General features: G+C 41.3%; 1 protein-coding gene across 1 annotated transcript in view; it reads left to right on the top strand.

Moving 5' to 3' along the window:
- The window catches only part of TRAPPC12 (trafficking protein particle complex subunit 12), a 1,223,059-nt gene that overhangs the window by 516,852 nt on the left and 691,373 nt on the right, over positions 1 to 14,834 (top strand). Inside the window, exon 4 of the mRNA XM_069606031.1 lies at positions 9,309 to 9,422. Coding sequence (XP_069462132.1) covers positions 9,309 to 9,422 — 114 coding nt within the window. The remainder of the gene's footprint in view (positions 1 to 9,308; positions 9,423 to 14,834) is intronic.

The following is a 14,834-nucleotide window of genomic DNA, read 5'->3' as shown; positions in this document are numbered from 1 at the left end:
TCCGCTTGTGACCATTGCCCAAATATCCCTCTGATATGCTTGTTAATAGTTCCCCAATAATTAGACAATTTAGGACAGTTCAGCCAAATGTGTAACCAAACAGCCCCTCCAACATTTATCCGATCTAATCAATTTCATTGTGTGTGTAGCCTCTCTGGGGTATAATGCCATCGAACCCCAGCCTTGTACCATGATTCTCTAATCTGTAGAGAACATGTTAGTTTGGGAAGATCTCTCCATAATATTCCATAATATGTGCCCGTTATCGTTACTCCCGGGTTCTGCTGCCACCTTTGAACATATTTCAGATTACTCTCAGGGGCCTCTTCTTGCAGCAGGCGTTATAGATTGGATGCAAGGGATTTTTCTCCTGGATTTGAAACCAGACATTTCTCAAATGCGGTAAATGGTCTAAGGGCTGCGGCTTTATAAGGAGGGGCCAGTAGACAATGCCGGACCTGAATATTGATTCCTATCCTTTTCCGTAAGCCCCAACTCTTTATTTACACTGTTCAAACCGAAGAAAGTATAAGCCCCGAAACATGTCCTTCATTTTATTGCATTTCGTATCCTTCCATTTGCTAAAGGACCCTTTTTCTAGACCTGGTTTGTACTGCAGGTTGTTAAATAATGGAGAAAATGGTGAGGGATATGTTGTAATATGTTAATACCCAACTGCCCTATCCCATATGTTTTCAACAAGATTAGTAATTTGACTGGCGTGCATGTTCGACGGGCGATCGCTTCTGGGAAGCCGCAGAAGTTCCGCTATGTGCGGGCCCCAGCGTGCTTTCTCCATTTTGGCCCATATTTTTTCTGTCGTTAAGGATACCCATTCTTTCAGCATCCATAACTGTGCCGCCTGATATTATTTTACAAAGTTGGGAAGTCCCAGTCCCCCCTTTAGTGTAGGTATCATTAATACTTTTCATGGCTATGCATGGGGTTTTATTCTTCCAAATAAAGTTCGAAATCAGACTTTGTAGTTTCTGAAAAATCATTTGCAATATGGATATCGAAAGAGCCTAAAATAAATATAACACTTTGGGAGTATAGTCATCTTTACAGCATTTATCCGCCCCAACCAAGAGATTGTAAGAGGACCCCACTGTGATAGTAAGCATCGAAGTTCCAGAAGGATTGGGGGGTTTGGGGGAATGCACTTTATATACAGATTGTAACAAATTGGTTAGATTCACTGAATACTCTAATTTAAATCCCTGGCCCAAGCGCAATTGGTATTTACTGACACCCGAGTTACCTGAGAGTGTGTAATAGATAGATTTAGTATTTCAGATTTCGAATAATTTAGCTTTAGACCCGCCACTTTGCCGAATTCGAGTATCCGTGTAACCTCCTTTAGTGACTCAACCGGATTTACCACTGTGACCAGCATATCGACCGCGTATGTCGTAATCATGTGTGTTTTCGTCCCAAACGGTATCCCTTGTATGAGATCCGAATGTTGGATTTTAATTAGGAGGAGTTCTAAGTAGATTGCATACAAAAGAGGGGACAGCGGGCACCACTGCTTCGTTCCGTGACTTAACGTGATCGGATTGGCTATCTGACCATTTATTGCTAATCTAATCTTAGGGTCCATGTAATTCACTCGAATTATATTCACAAATTTGGGGCTAAATCCTATTGCCTCTAAAATTTGGAATGTAAACGATCATTCCACCCTATCAAACGTTTTCTCTGCGTCCAATGAAAAGAAAATTGCTGGTTGTCTTTTCTTGCTAATTTCTTCAATCAGATGGCATGCCCGTCCAATATTATCGTGAGTTTGTCAATGTTTAATAAACCCAGACTGATCAGGGTGAATTAAAGAAGGTAGAATGTCTATTAATCTGTTGGCTAAAACTTTTGTGTAGATTCTTGCATCCAGATTAATCAGGACAATAGGCTGGTATGTTCCACATATCATGGGGTCTTCGGTTGGGTTTGGGAAGAGAATCATTTTAGCTTCCTCTATAGACAGTGTTATATGGCGGGTTGTCTGTAAATGAGTTAAATAATTTTGTCAGTCTTGGGGCAAGTGTTATATAGGTTTTGTAGAATGGTGCTCTGAATCCATCAGGACCTGGGGCCTTATTCGTGGGAAGATTTCAAATTGCATGCAAGACTTCATTTGTTATCTCTCGTTCTAATTGTTCACGCACCAATGTATTGATAGCCGGAAGTGTCACTGAATGCAGAAATGTTCACTGAGCTAATACATCTGGGCTGTCTGAATGGTAGAGTCTTGTGTAAAATTCTACACTTTTTGTCATTATCTGGGGAGTTGTCGTAACCAAGTCCCCATTCCTATCTTTTACCCCTATGATTGTGCTTGTAGCTTGAGATTGCCTTAATTGTCTGGCCAGTAGACGATCCGCTTTGCTCGCTTGAATATAATATTTTTGCTTTGTATATAGTAACGCTTTTTCTGCTTTTGCTGTTTGCATATGGTATACCCTCCCCTTCACATTTCTATATTCCTTTTTAATCGCCAGCCTCTCATCAGTCTCCATTTTCTGCATTATTTTCTTCAACTCCAATTCAGACTCGATTGCTATCCATTGTTTGTCTAGCAGCCTCCATTGAAATCATTTCCCCTCGAAACGTAGCCTTAAATGCGTCCCATAATATTTCTTTCGAAATCGTCTGTTTCAATCAGCTCAAAGAATTCCAAGATTTCACATCTCCTCCACCCCCCAATTTCTCCCTTAATACCTGATCTCGGAAAAGTGCTATAGGGCATGCCCATGACCATATCGTTGGGATTATCTTTGGGAGAAGGAACTCTACTTCCGGAGGAGAATGATCCGATAATGATATTGGGTGTATCTCCATCTTTATAATATGATCCAGAAGCAAGGCTGATGACCAAAGATAATTAATTGGTGAGAACGATTTGTGAACATGAGAATAATGTGTATATCCTTTCTCCGACCCTTTTTTCAATGTTAACCATACATCTGAGATCACCAATTGGTCCATTTTATTGCACAGCCCCTGTGAGGGGGGAGGCTGTGTGAATTGGGTTCTCACACTTCTGTCCCCAAGTGGGTCCCAAGCCAGTCCACGAATATTAACCGTTCCCCCATCATAAACTTTTCCACCTCCATTAACGTCTTCTTCAAAAAATTATCCTGGCCTGTATTTGGGGCGTAAATTGACACTAAAGTTACCTTAAATGACGCTATGTCGACAACGATAAAAAGGAACCGGCCTTCTGTCAGCCTTGGTTGTGACTATTTTAAATGGTAATCCCCACCTAAATGCAAAAAAAACACCTGCCACTTTCTTTTGCACATTCGCTTGAACTATAAAGGGGTAGTTTCGTATATGAAGTTGGGATTTTCCCATTGTCTAATATGCGTTTCTTGCAGAGCCAAAACATCCGGCCGATGTCGAATCAGGAACGCCTCAAATTTTGTGCATTTAACTGGGGTTATTAGCCACTGGATATTAAGGGATACACACTTGAATGTGTTCAATTATTATTCTGTTTACTGCCAATGCCCTGTCCCTTGACCTTGTTCTGTACATGACTTGCCATAATTTTTTGCATTTTTTTCCCACCCTTCTCCCCCAACTTTGTCGCCCCCAGCATGTATTACCTTTAATCCCCTTGTCCCCTCCCTACTTCACCCTGGTTTGACCCATTGTAGCTAGAGTACCTTCGACCTTCATTCCTCCATCTTGGGACACCACTACTTGCAGGGTTCCTCCTAGGGTATCCAAAAACCCTCTTCACCTACACTCCACCGATTCCAAGTTGGTATGTCCCCTCCCTTGCCTTCTGTTACACATGCTGTATTGCATCGCAGATAAGAAACTCCCCTCCTCGTTTTCCAGTTAGTCATTTCTTGGACGCTACCTGTGGACCTTTAAGACGAGGATTCCAGCATGACCAGTTGGGGCCCTTGGTGCACCATCCTGCCATGTCTCCACTCCATCTATCGCATGTTGTCTCTGTTGAGTGGTGAGCCAGTCGTAACTGCTGATCCTGCTCCGCGCAGCTTACTTCTTCATCTATTTTTAACCGCTCCATACCTTCTGCCGGGGAAGTAATCCTGTGTTGTCGTCTATCTAGTGTAAATGTCAAGACAAATGGACATGTCCACCTATATTTTATCTTCTTAATTTGCAACTCTTTTACCACAGTTTGCATCTCTCTGCGTTTTTGAAGCGTGATTGCCGAGAGATCTTGATGTAGCTGTATATTTGCTCCTTTATATGTAATTGGATGGACTTGACGGGCCGCCAGTAGGATGAGCTCGTTTTGTGGGTAAATCCCAACATGCTGCCAATAATCCCTTGGCCGCATCCCTGGGTCTGATCTCTTTGGGCCCACCCTGTGAACGCGATCATGTTGGATTTTCTTTTCCTCATCGTTTCCCAGCAATTCTTTGTAAGTCTGGGTCCATGACTGTTTCGGGGAGGTTCCTCACTCTGATATTCGCCATACGAGACCTATTCTCTAAATCTTCACATTTAAGTTGTGAGTTGATCTCACCAAATGTTCTATAACTTCCTCAGATTGCTGGTCATCACATGTCAATTCCTGTATCGCTCTTTCGTTTGCATCAGTGCGTTTGCCCAGCTCCGTCAAGTCTTTCCTGAAATCTGTGATGATTTGTTTTATTTCTATGGTAAATGTAGTGAACTGTGTTTGGAATGATGCAGTGAAAGTGCTCTGGAAGTCTTGAAAACCTTTTGCAAAATCTCCTCTCCGAGTTGCCATGTCTGTCGGGATGACCTTAGATCGAGTAGGGGTACCTGAGTGTTGAGCCCTCAAAGTCCTTACCCCAATATCTTGAAGTGGGCCTTTTTTACTTTCTTGAGTGGTGGAGCGACTAGGCAAAGCAGTCATTTTCTTAGTTCCTGGGTGTGAAATATTCGACCCTCTTGGAATTCCCCCCTGACTAGTCTGTTGTTTTTTGTTGTGTTTTTTTTTAAACAAAACACCAATATGGCCAGGGTATATTTGCCGGATCTATATAGACCGCCAGTGTTTTTCCAATATAACGGATTTTTCACCAATGTTATTGAGTCTGTGTCCCCCTTTGTGTTACTGATTTTATATTTCTGCTGCTTCAGACGTAGAAGAGGATGTCCCTTTATAATAGATTAACCGCTCAATACTGGGCCGGAGAGTACTACTTTAATATCCGTGGGGTATAATAAGGTGTCTGTATGCACCTTCTGTGTATGTTACTGTGACCGCTGCTTAACTTCCTGTACCTGAGGACTAATATCCTGAGTTTCAGAGTCTTTCAGTTACCAGTCACCATAGATCACTGTTATGACATTCCCATTGCTTTGCTGCACCAACTCATGCCATTCCGTAATCCTGTTGACGGGTACACCTCCGATGTTCCCCCTCTTCTCAAGCCTGAGTGCAATAATGTATGAATTCACCAACTCCATGCAACCCCACTTTCACTTTCCAGACATTCACTTTCCAGGGATCTCCACTTTAAATGTTACACTATCCACAAGAAATCACCCTTACAGCTATACCTTCAGTATAATGTATCACTTTTCAGAGCATTTTGTTTTTATGAAGGGCCATTCATGCTGTACTGTTTTAATGTCTAAATGAGCAAGGTCCGAACCAGCGTGTAAATTATTTACATTTACCCAGTTGGTTTGCTTTGTGCTTTAATGTCCAGGAAGACGTTACCCTGTGTTCTCCTGCTCAACGTATCAGCATATTTTTGAAGAACTCCCCAGGGGAAGTTATACCGTCCGGGTCTTTGTGCAGATAAGAGCTGTGCCTCCTGCTCCGAGCCAGCTGTACCATGTAGAGGAAAAGGAGATGGAAGAGAATAACAACGAGCCTCTGGCCGTTAAGCGTTCGGTCCCTTTCACGGGCTTCCCTTGCAGAATGTATGAGTCATTTGGTTTGTCTGGCCCATCCATTGTGTAAAGTGTTCATTTACATGTGCATCTGCCCCGTGAATTGCATGCGCACTGATCAAACCCGCAGTGTTCCTTGTATCTGGATGATTCTCGGGGGCTAGTTCACAGAAAGGAGCTCTTGTCCCGGTACACGCGCTGCAGTTACCTTATCTTCCGATTATGCAACGATTTAATGCGGGTAAACAGTCTTCCAGGTTTAGCCGTGCTGGTTCACAAGTTGTTTGCCTTGGAAAGAATCGCGCATGGCCAGCCGTGGTAGCTCGTACATTTTTTAGAATGTCACGTTCCCGACAAGTCTTTGCTGCTATGCAGGAGACACAAACCTCCTACATGACATTATTAGTGTAACGGAGGGGAGAAAAAGCTGCTGCTTCCATTATTTCGGCCAAGTTAAATCATTCTCGGACGGAGCTGCGCCTGCACTCAACTTTAGTACTCGGCGGCCATCTTGGAATCATACTACCTTATCAGGTGAAGAACGATGGTCTGGAGGGTTGCCCAGAGCAATGCCAGAGGTTTAAAATTAATTCTAAACATTACAGGCATAAACCCCTTGTTTTGCTGTAGTCACTCCTGGCATCTAGACCACCTTCTGTTTGCCTTCTGCATTGTGTTTGTTCAGTGGTTGCCATCTCTGTTAATACAGAACCCTCAGTGGTTGCCATCTCTGTTAATACAGAACCCCCATTACGATGTGCTGTTGCCTGCCATGCCTCTCACTTCCTCATACCTCTCCCGTCCTCACTAGCAGGTCACTGGTCCAGGTACAACCACAGCCTTGTTCCTTTTTACCCCAACGTCCTCTGCTGCCCTATGCTTCTCCAGCTCACCATCCCCTACAGTGCAGATAGGTTTCTAGATCACTGAAGTTTTAGCTTCCATCTTAAGCCTTTGCTTAATTACGGAGTCGGGCGGTACACTGGTTAAACGTTTGTGGTTCGACGATCACGCTCTTTTTGAGGTGATCCCTCAGTGCCTACTATCTCCTTTGATTGACTGGATCAGGCAGGACAGCACCTATGTCCCTGGGGCTGATAGCCTGAACCCTGTAGTGAAGGTATTCTCAGAGGCTTCGAGGAGAAAGACCTCTTTTCTGCGCAGATAGCACAGTCCTATCTGCTTGTATTATCTACTTGTGCAAATATTAAGCACTAGTCGGAAAAACCTTGTTGTCATATGGACTGTGTAACGAATCCCAGGAATTCGTCCCTTCTCCCCAAGCGGAAGCCCCCCTCTGTAAGCATAGGGGGTGAGCCTGCTCAGCAATACCCTCCCTAGGGGTAGAGGCAAGTGGGACCTCACCTGGCGGGACTCTCCTTTAGGGACACGCAATCCCTTTCCCAAAAGGAACTCCCTAGAGTACCTGCCAAAATACCATCTTTTAACCTTTTTGATAACAATCCACATGAAGAGAAGGTCAATGTGTTTGTCGGTATGCAATTGAAAACCTCCTTATTGGTTCCAACCCTACTGGGACGAGGAAGAGGACATCTGGAGGAGAAGAGTTCACAACAGAAAGAGAAGAAGGCACAGCTATTTGGGCAGGGAAAGCCCCATGACTATGTCAGCCTAGCAAGTGGACGAGCATGGGGAAATAAACAGAGAGCTTGTGAGTTTCAAAGAGAGACACATGCTGACTCCATAGAGCAGCAGAAGCAAGACACGCAGCGTCTTCCAATCAGAGGAGACGCAGAGCAACAGAGGTTTGAAGCCCGGATCCGCGCTTAGAAACCAAACTCAGGTATGGTATTAGTTGCGTTTATAAAAAAAAAATGAAAGATAAAAAAAGATTAAATAACAAGGTCAGACGAGCTGAAGCCAGATGCATAGCATGCTGAGGCGAGGGGGAATCCAAGATTGGTAGTGCGACAGCAGAGAATCCGTGGTGGACCAGAGGTCTGCGTAACGCTAAAACCATTCTGCCACGGCCGACTGAAGGTAAGCCGATACCAGGCTTCCGGAACGTCATCCACGACAAAAACAAAGAGGGAAGTAGCGGGCAAGAAGCCCTGAGACGCCAAACCATGAGGAAACGAGAATCCTGGTGACGTTAACCCCAGGCATTGAAGGTAACGGGGAATAACTGGAGACTCAGGGAAGGATATACAAGTTATTACGAGAATGCTCATACTCCTTGCAGTCAAGAGAGAAAACATAATAAGAGGGAATGAGAATCATTACCAGACTGCTCGTCCCAGTCAAGAGAGGGAAAATGTAATAAAAGAGGATAAATAATTATTGGAATACTCATACTCATTTCAGTTCAGAAGGAAACGTTGTTCAGCCAGCCCAAAGAGAAGAGGAGAAAATTGACTTTGGAAAGGAACCAATGAATAATGATGTATTCCAAAAAGGTCTAAGAAAACTATCATATCCATGCATAAAAGAGAAACCTGAGAATAAGCTGAATTCTGTGAAAAGCCATTTGGTTGAAGAGAAGCAGGGAATCAAAATGTATAAACTATTTAGGAAACTGAGAAATTACCCAGTAGGAAAAGATAATTGTTGGATAAAAATCCACAGGGGGGTGGAAAAAAGATCCCCTGTATTAGAAGAAATCAAGATAAGAAACAAACTCTAAAACAGTAACAAATGAACTATACCAACTGATAAAAGCGATCACCAGAGATTACCTGAAGAATATCTATTGAAAAGTGGATAAACCATAAGCCAACAAATCTAGGGAAAAGGGAGATGTCCCCAATGTTTTGAGTTGTTAAATATAGTGGTAGGGTCAGATAGGTTACAGTTGGACAGGGGACGGTTATCATTTATGGACGTTCACCGACTGACGAGCACCTTAGGTAATTTTCTCAGTTAGGCACCCCATGTAGAATAGGGATAGTCTGGCTTTATTAATATTTTTTAATATACATCCAGTGAAATGTTTAACCAGAGTCTGTGTCCTTCTTCTGACCAAACAAAACTGCCACTAAAATTCAGGATCCGTTATAACAAAAGCAAAATCGATACCTCGTCAGGCCTATTGGCTTTGCGGCACTAGTTAACTTTTGTTTGGTCTCTCTACAGCGTTGTGCGAAAACAAAGTTTGCTTTAATCTTTGTGAATTCCTGCCTATTAAAGTGAATTTTTCTCATGTGTACTGTATGTCCGGGCCTTCGGGAACATGCCGGTAAACAAGCCCACTCTATTCACTGCAAAAAACTCTTGAAATCCTAAACTGTACTAAATGCTTGCATTCGCCTAATTGCACTTGCTGTCTTGACAAATGAAATCCCTGTTTTCTGTGGGAAACTTTACTGACCGTTTTGTTATTAGTATTTAGTATTAGTAATGACTAGCTGGAGCTAGCTTCTTAAAGCAAAAGTAAAAATAACAGCCTGCAATTCATTTGCTTCTTATGTACATTGATGTTCTATTTTTTTTAACAGAGCAGCAGAAACTGGAGGGCAGCGGTAGACCTAAGTGGAAGACTTCTAAGTGCCCATGGTCAAGGTTATGGCAAGAGTGGGCAGCCTACCAGTCATACCACTGATTCATTGCAGGTGTGTTAACTTTTCCTTTCCATTCTCCATGTCTACAATCGGGATATTGCACCCACATGTTGTGTATTACATCTGCAAACCTACAATGTATGCATGTTACTTAAACTAACACTGCATAGATTGCGTTCTGACAGCATACATTGAATGAAAATCCCAGTGCTGTAAAAATGTGTGCTTTTTAGTCGCTTTGTATTTTTCTTCAGTTTCGTTAATTGAGGTAGCAATACCCTCCTTGAGAACATACTTTAGGTACAGAAAATTATGAAATTTTATCTGGCATTTGTGGGGCGATACATATTCACCTGTATAATGACCAACAACTTAAATTCCTATCACCTTTTAGGTGATTTAAAATAAGAAACTCTGCCTGCAAAATGTACCTCTCTGAAAGATGGTGGGTTCATTGTACCGGTCAAGCAGCTCCTGGTGTAATAACACTTGTTTACCAAGTGCACTTTCAGCCACTTTGAGACACTGCTCAGTTGAACATATATTGAAGATATGAAAGGAAGGCAATCCCCACTGGAATTTATAGGTGGGAGATTTGGGGGTTCTCAAAGGCAGGCTGTCTTCAAAAATGCCAGCCTATTCGATGCATGCAGAAACTGCTATGATGCATCTTTCAGAGATATTTTATTATGGGCTGCACTATGGGCCGATAATCATAGCCTCTTGACAAAAGACTTAATTTTGAATTTGATTGCCGCACAGTGATTTAACAAAGGCTGGCTGGCCCATATTAAATTATTATTAGCTAGCTTACTAATAGCGATATTTATAGATATGAACAGTTAAATGTAATGTCATCTTTTTTAAAGGTTTGATTAAACCAATAAAAAAAATATATTACATGAACTATCATGGTTGACATATTTTGAAGACCCACAAAGTATTGCAAATATCCATAAAACCTTGATGAAAAGCAGAGCTATGCATTTCTTGGGATCTGCATGGGAGGATGAAGCAATGTATAGGATATGTTATGTTAAGGCATATATGTCCTAGCTTCTGTGGACAGGCCCGTAGAATATCTGATGCAGGTATCTGTGGCCCTACACCAAGCCTTGATTGAAAAGGCCAGATTTTTATATTTTGCTAGTTGGGGGAAGTAATGCAGAAATAATCTGGGGGCAAGGAGGAGAACTTTAACTGGAACTATATGTGGGGCCTTTGAGACACTCGGTCACTTTGTTCGGTTTTGCCAACTATTCTGCGATCTTAGACCAACGTTTCTATTCAATATCTTAAGAGAATAAGGTCTCACCGACCGAGCATGAATGATTTTATTAAGCTCAACAGGGCCACTGGTTATGTTCGCGCTCGCTAGTTTTGTAGGATTGCTTGGTGGAGGCGAGGTAAATTGAGGATGGGGTATTTTAGTTTTGCAGGAGATATATATGAGAATTTAGTTATGACAAGGATGTAATAATCCAGAGTAGTTGGGAATTTTTATTGTGTTCTGTTAATTTTACTAGTTTTTATGGGTTTATCAAGTATGATGTTTATGATGATTGTAATGGTTTTTTTAAAAAAAAAAAATATTTATTTGTATTTAGTTCAGTTGCAAAGAAAAGTTACTTTGTAGAACCTTTACAAAATCAATTACAAAAATAAGAATAAAATATTTACATTTCAATTATCATTTAAATTCATATTTCAACATAAAACTTTACATGATATTGTTCGCAGGTTACAAAAAATGGAGGATATTGTGTCATACACTATATATCCTCTAAGTCTTAAAATGTAAGCAATTCTTTTTCGATATGCTTACACAGGCTGACTAATTCAAGTGTGATCGATTTGTGGGTGCCTTGCATCATGCGTGTCCATAGAAATTGCAAGCAATCTTCAAAATCTGTGTTCACAAATTTCGAGAACCGATTAGTCCTCAGTAAACTAAAATGTGGACATTCTAGTATAAGATGTTTCATTGTCTCAATCGGTTCCTTGCACGATGGAAAGCGACACTTCATTACCTTAGGTTTCCCAGTTTTAGCCCAATTAGCAATATGTTCTCTTTTATAGTATAGATTTAACCTGTACCAAATATAGGCTTCTCGGGTATGGTTGCATGGAAATAAAACCACGTGGTCATATCGGGGCATACGTCATTTTAAGAACGCACCATACTCCCTGTACATTTGATATGTTGATATAGTATCGATTGTGTTCCTCCAATCTTGTTCAAAAAGTTACTTTTTTGCAAAAGCAGGACGTTGATATACGTCTTCTATGGTAATACCTAAGGAGTTCAAGATATGTTGCATGTTGCTATTGTATTCATTAAAGGAAAGAGAAGAGGAGGACTTCAGCATGCTGTTCAAATCACTGTACAAGGAGTTTTTGGGTGCAAAATGAATCTTAACGTAGCCTGATATTTGACGCCATTTCCAGCGTGTGGATAGTGCAACCAACCCGAGCTTGTGACGTATCACTGCGTTTGGTATATTCAAGGGAAGGTGCATGGCAGATTTTATCATTGATCCTTGCGTGGTATTCAAAATTGCAGTAGCATCTTTTAGACACATGTCAATGGAGTATAAGATGACCGATTCAATTTTTAGTGTCAGAAAGTCAATCAATGGGGTTAGTGAGAATTTGCAATATTTTGCGTGGATCATTTTTAGTTGAGATAATAAAGGCCGCGACTTATTTTTGATTAAGTCAGTCCAAGCTTTTAATGAGTTTTGATCTGTCATGTTATAGCCGAGATATATCGCACTACAGGTACATGGGATTTGAGTTTTAATAATTTCCCATTTGTATCCCTTACTATTTTGTTTGGTACCAAATTTTAAAATGGCTGTTTTTGCAGGGTTTGGAGTGAGATTATGAGCAACTGCAAAGTCTTGAAAAAGCAAAAGCTTAATTTGCAATCCAGCAGGCGTAGGATCAAAGACTATGATGTCGTCTGCAAACGCAATCCATTTAAGTCTTAGAGCACCAACTTTAACTGAGAATAAATTACTGTGATCCCACACCTGATCAAGATCAGAAAGGTAAAGATTCAAGAAAGTTGCAGCTAAATTGCACCCTTGTTTCAGACCAATGGATGTGGTGATGGGATCGGTTGTTCTACCATCTGCAGAGATTTTTATTTTATACGAGGTGTTAGTATGTAATTGAATAAACCAATATAGCAATACTGTAGGAATTCCCATTGATCTCAATTTATTCCATAATAGGTTTCGTACAACGTTATCAAAAGCTGATGTCATGTCTATCATAGCCATATATACGGATTGAGAGTTCTTGCCTTTTGTGCTCGCGACAAGATGAGACATGGCAGCAGCGTTGAGCGAGGTACTCATTCCTTTCCTAAAACCTGTTTGGTATTTAGAATAAAGGTTGTTCTCTTCAATATATTTTTCAAGGTCGTGCAGGAGAAGAATGGCAAAATGTTTTGCATCTGTGTCAATCAATGAGATAGGTCTATAGTTCTGTGGAAGAGAAGGATCGCCCTTTTTGAATAGTGGGACAATATTCGCTGTTGTCCATGAGGAAGGAATTTGACCAGTACTAATGATTGAGTCAAATTTAGGTTTCAAGATTTATATCCAAAACTCAGGATCAGCTTTATAGAGGCAGGGAGGAATCCCATCGGGGCCTGCTGATTTAGAATAAGATGTTTTCGATATTGCCCATTTAAAATCATCACGAGTCCATTTCAATCGGGCGATCCTGCTATAACACAATTGTACATTAGGCACGGATTCAAATCTCACAGGGATGCGAAATTTAGCTGATATATAGTCATACCATACTCCTTCAGATATACAAGAGAGAGGGTAATCAGGGGACTTCTTTCATCATCCTTTTTGATTGTGCGCCATATAGTTCTAGTGTCATGCATAGTTATGGCTCTTATTAGATCACAATTCTCTCTGTTGTATTTCAATATGCGAGCGTGTTTCAGGTTCCTCTTGTATTCTTTCAGAATTTGTGCCTGGATAAACCTGAAGTGGTCTGCTCCCAAACCCGATGTTTTGAGTTGTCTTATTGCTTTATTTTTTTCACGTTTTAGGATCTTACAGGTGGAGTCAAATGGATGGGGATGAGCACTCTCCGTATACTTTTTACTGAATATGGATAGGGCTTTCTTTATCACCTCAGAATAACCATTTATCCTTAACAATTCAGGCGTATTGCCAGAAAGTTGAGATGACTGAATTTGTTGAAATACATTGTTAACAAATTGCTGACAGGCTTTGATTCCATCTCATGGAAATTAGGGGACGGTCAATCTCCACTAAGGAGAGTGTGGGATCGATAACCAAAGGCCTGCCTTCCCATTTCAAAATGCAATTTATACGTGCATGATCACTGGTTAGGATACGGCTACAATGCGTAGACAATGTAATAGTAGATAGAGTTCTAGTAACAAAAATGAAGTCACTTGTCGAATATTCTGATCCACGGGACCATGTAATCTGAGACTTCACCTCATTACTTGGAACTATGTCCATATCTCAATTTTCCAGTAGCTTCCTGAATTGTGAGCCCCTTCCCCGGGAAAGATAAGAGGGCTTATCTGGTCCACATTCACTCAGATCTCTACAGTCGCAATTGAAGTCACCGCCAATGCTAATTTCTAATGGTATTTGCTGGATATATACTCTAAACATGCGTCCAATTCATCAAGCATCGTTTCAATCAAGGATGTGGCGGGGTTCCAGTATAAGGAGATAGTTAAGATTGAAGGCATCGTTTTTGACAAAAAATTCTGTACAAGTACACCCAATAGGTTTGCAGATTCCCATACCCACTTTGACTGGAGATTGACTGAATTATTTATAGCAATTACCAGGCCACCACTGGGCCGGCCTAAAAGAGGTCTTGTTGCAACCTTGCAATACGTGGTAAACCTTGGGATGGTAAATTTGGTCAGTTTCATGGTCTCCTGTAATATGAGAATCGTTGGTTGTTTTTCGGGAGTTAGAGAAGCATTCCATCCAATGAAGTTAGCATAACCACAGGTATTCCATGAAAGTATCTTATGTGAGCTATGTTGTGCAAGCTATGAGGTGGTCGATGACATTTTAGATCCTAGAATAGCAGTGAGCATTGGTTCGAGCCAAGGGATATCCTTTGTTATGGCTATATGCGCTAGGAGTGTGTGGAAGTCACCATCAATGCTACTCTTGGTTTATTGAGCACTAGTTACGCTTGCTGCTTTTGCAGTGACAGCTGGGTCATTATAGGCAAGGAAATCGTTGGCTTCCGATTCTAGTTCGTGGGTGGTTAGATTTAGCCCATGGTTTTTAATCTCTTCCCGATTAAACCATATGAATTTCAATATTGTTTCAGAGCTCAGGTAGCATACTGCTCTACAGTTGTCAGTCTGTGAAATGTAGACTCTAAGGATGTCCTCTGATTTAACCATTCTGAGTTGAGGTATGCGAGAGAAGA

This window comes from Ambystoma mexicanum, chromosome 4p (assembly GCF_040938575.1).
Source record: "Ambystoma mexicanum isolate Mex_15411 chromosome 4p, UKY_AmexF1_1, whole genome shotgun sequence".
NCBI lineage: Eukaryota > Metazoa > Chordata > Amphibia > Caudata > Ambystomatidae > Ambystoma > Ambystoma mexicanum.
The sequence above is the reverse complement of the archived record's forward strand: the minus strand, read 5'-3'. Positions and strand labels throughout refer to the sequence as shown.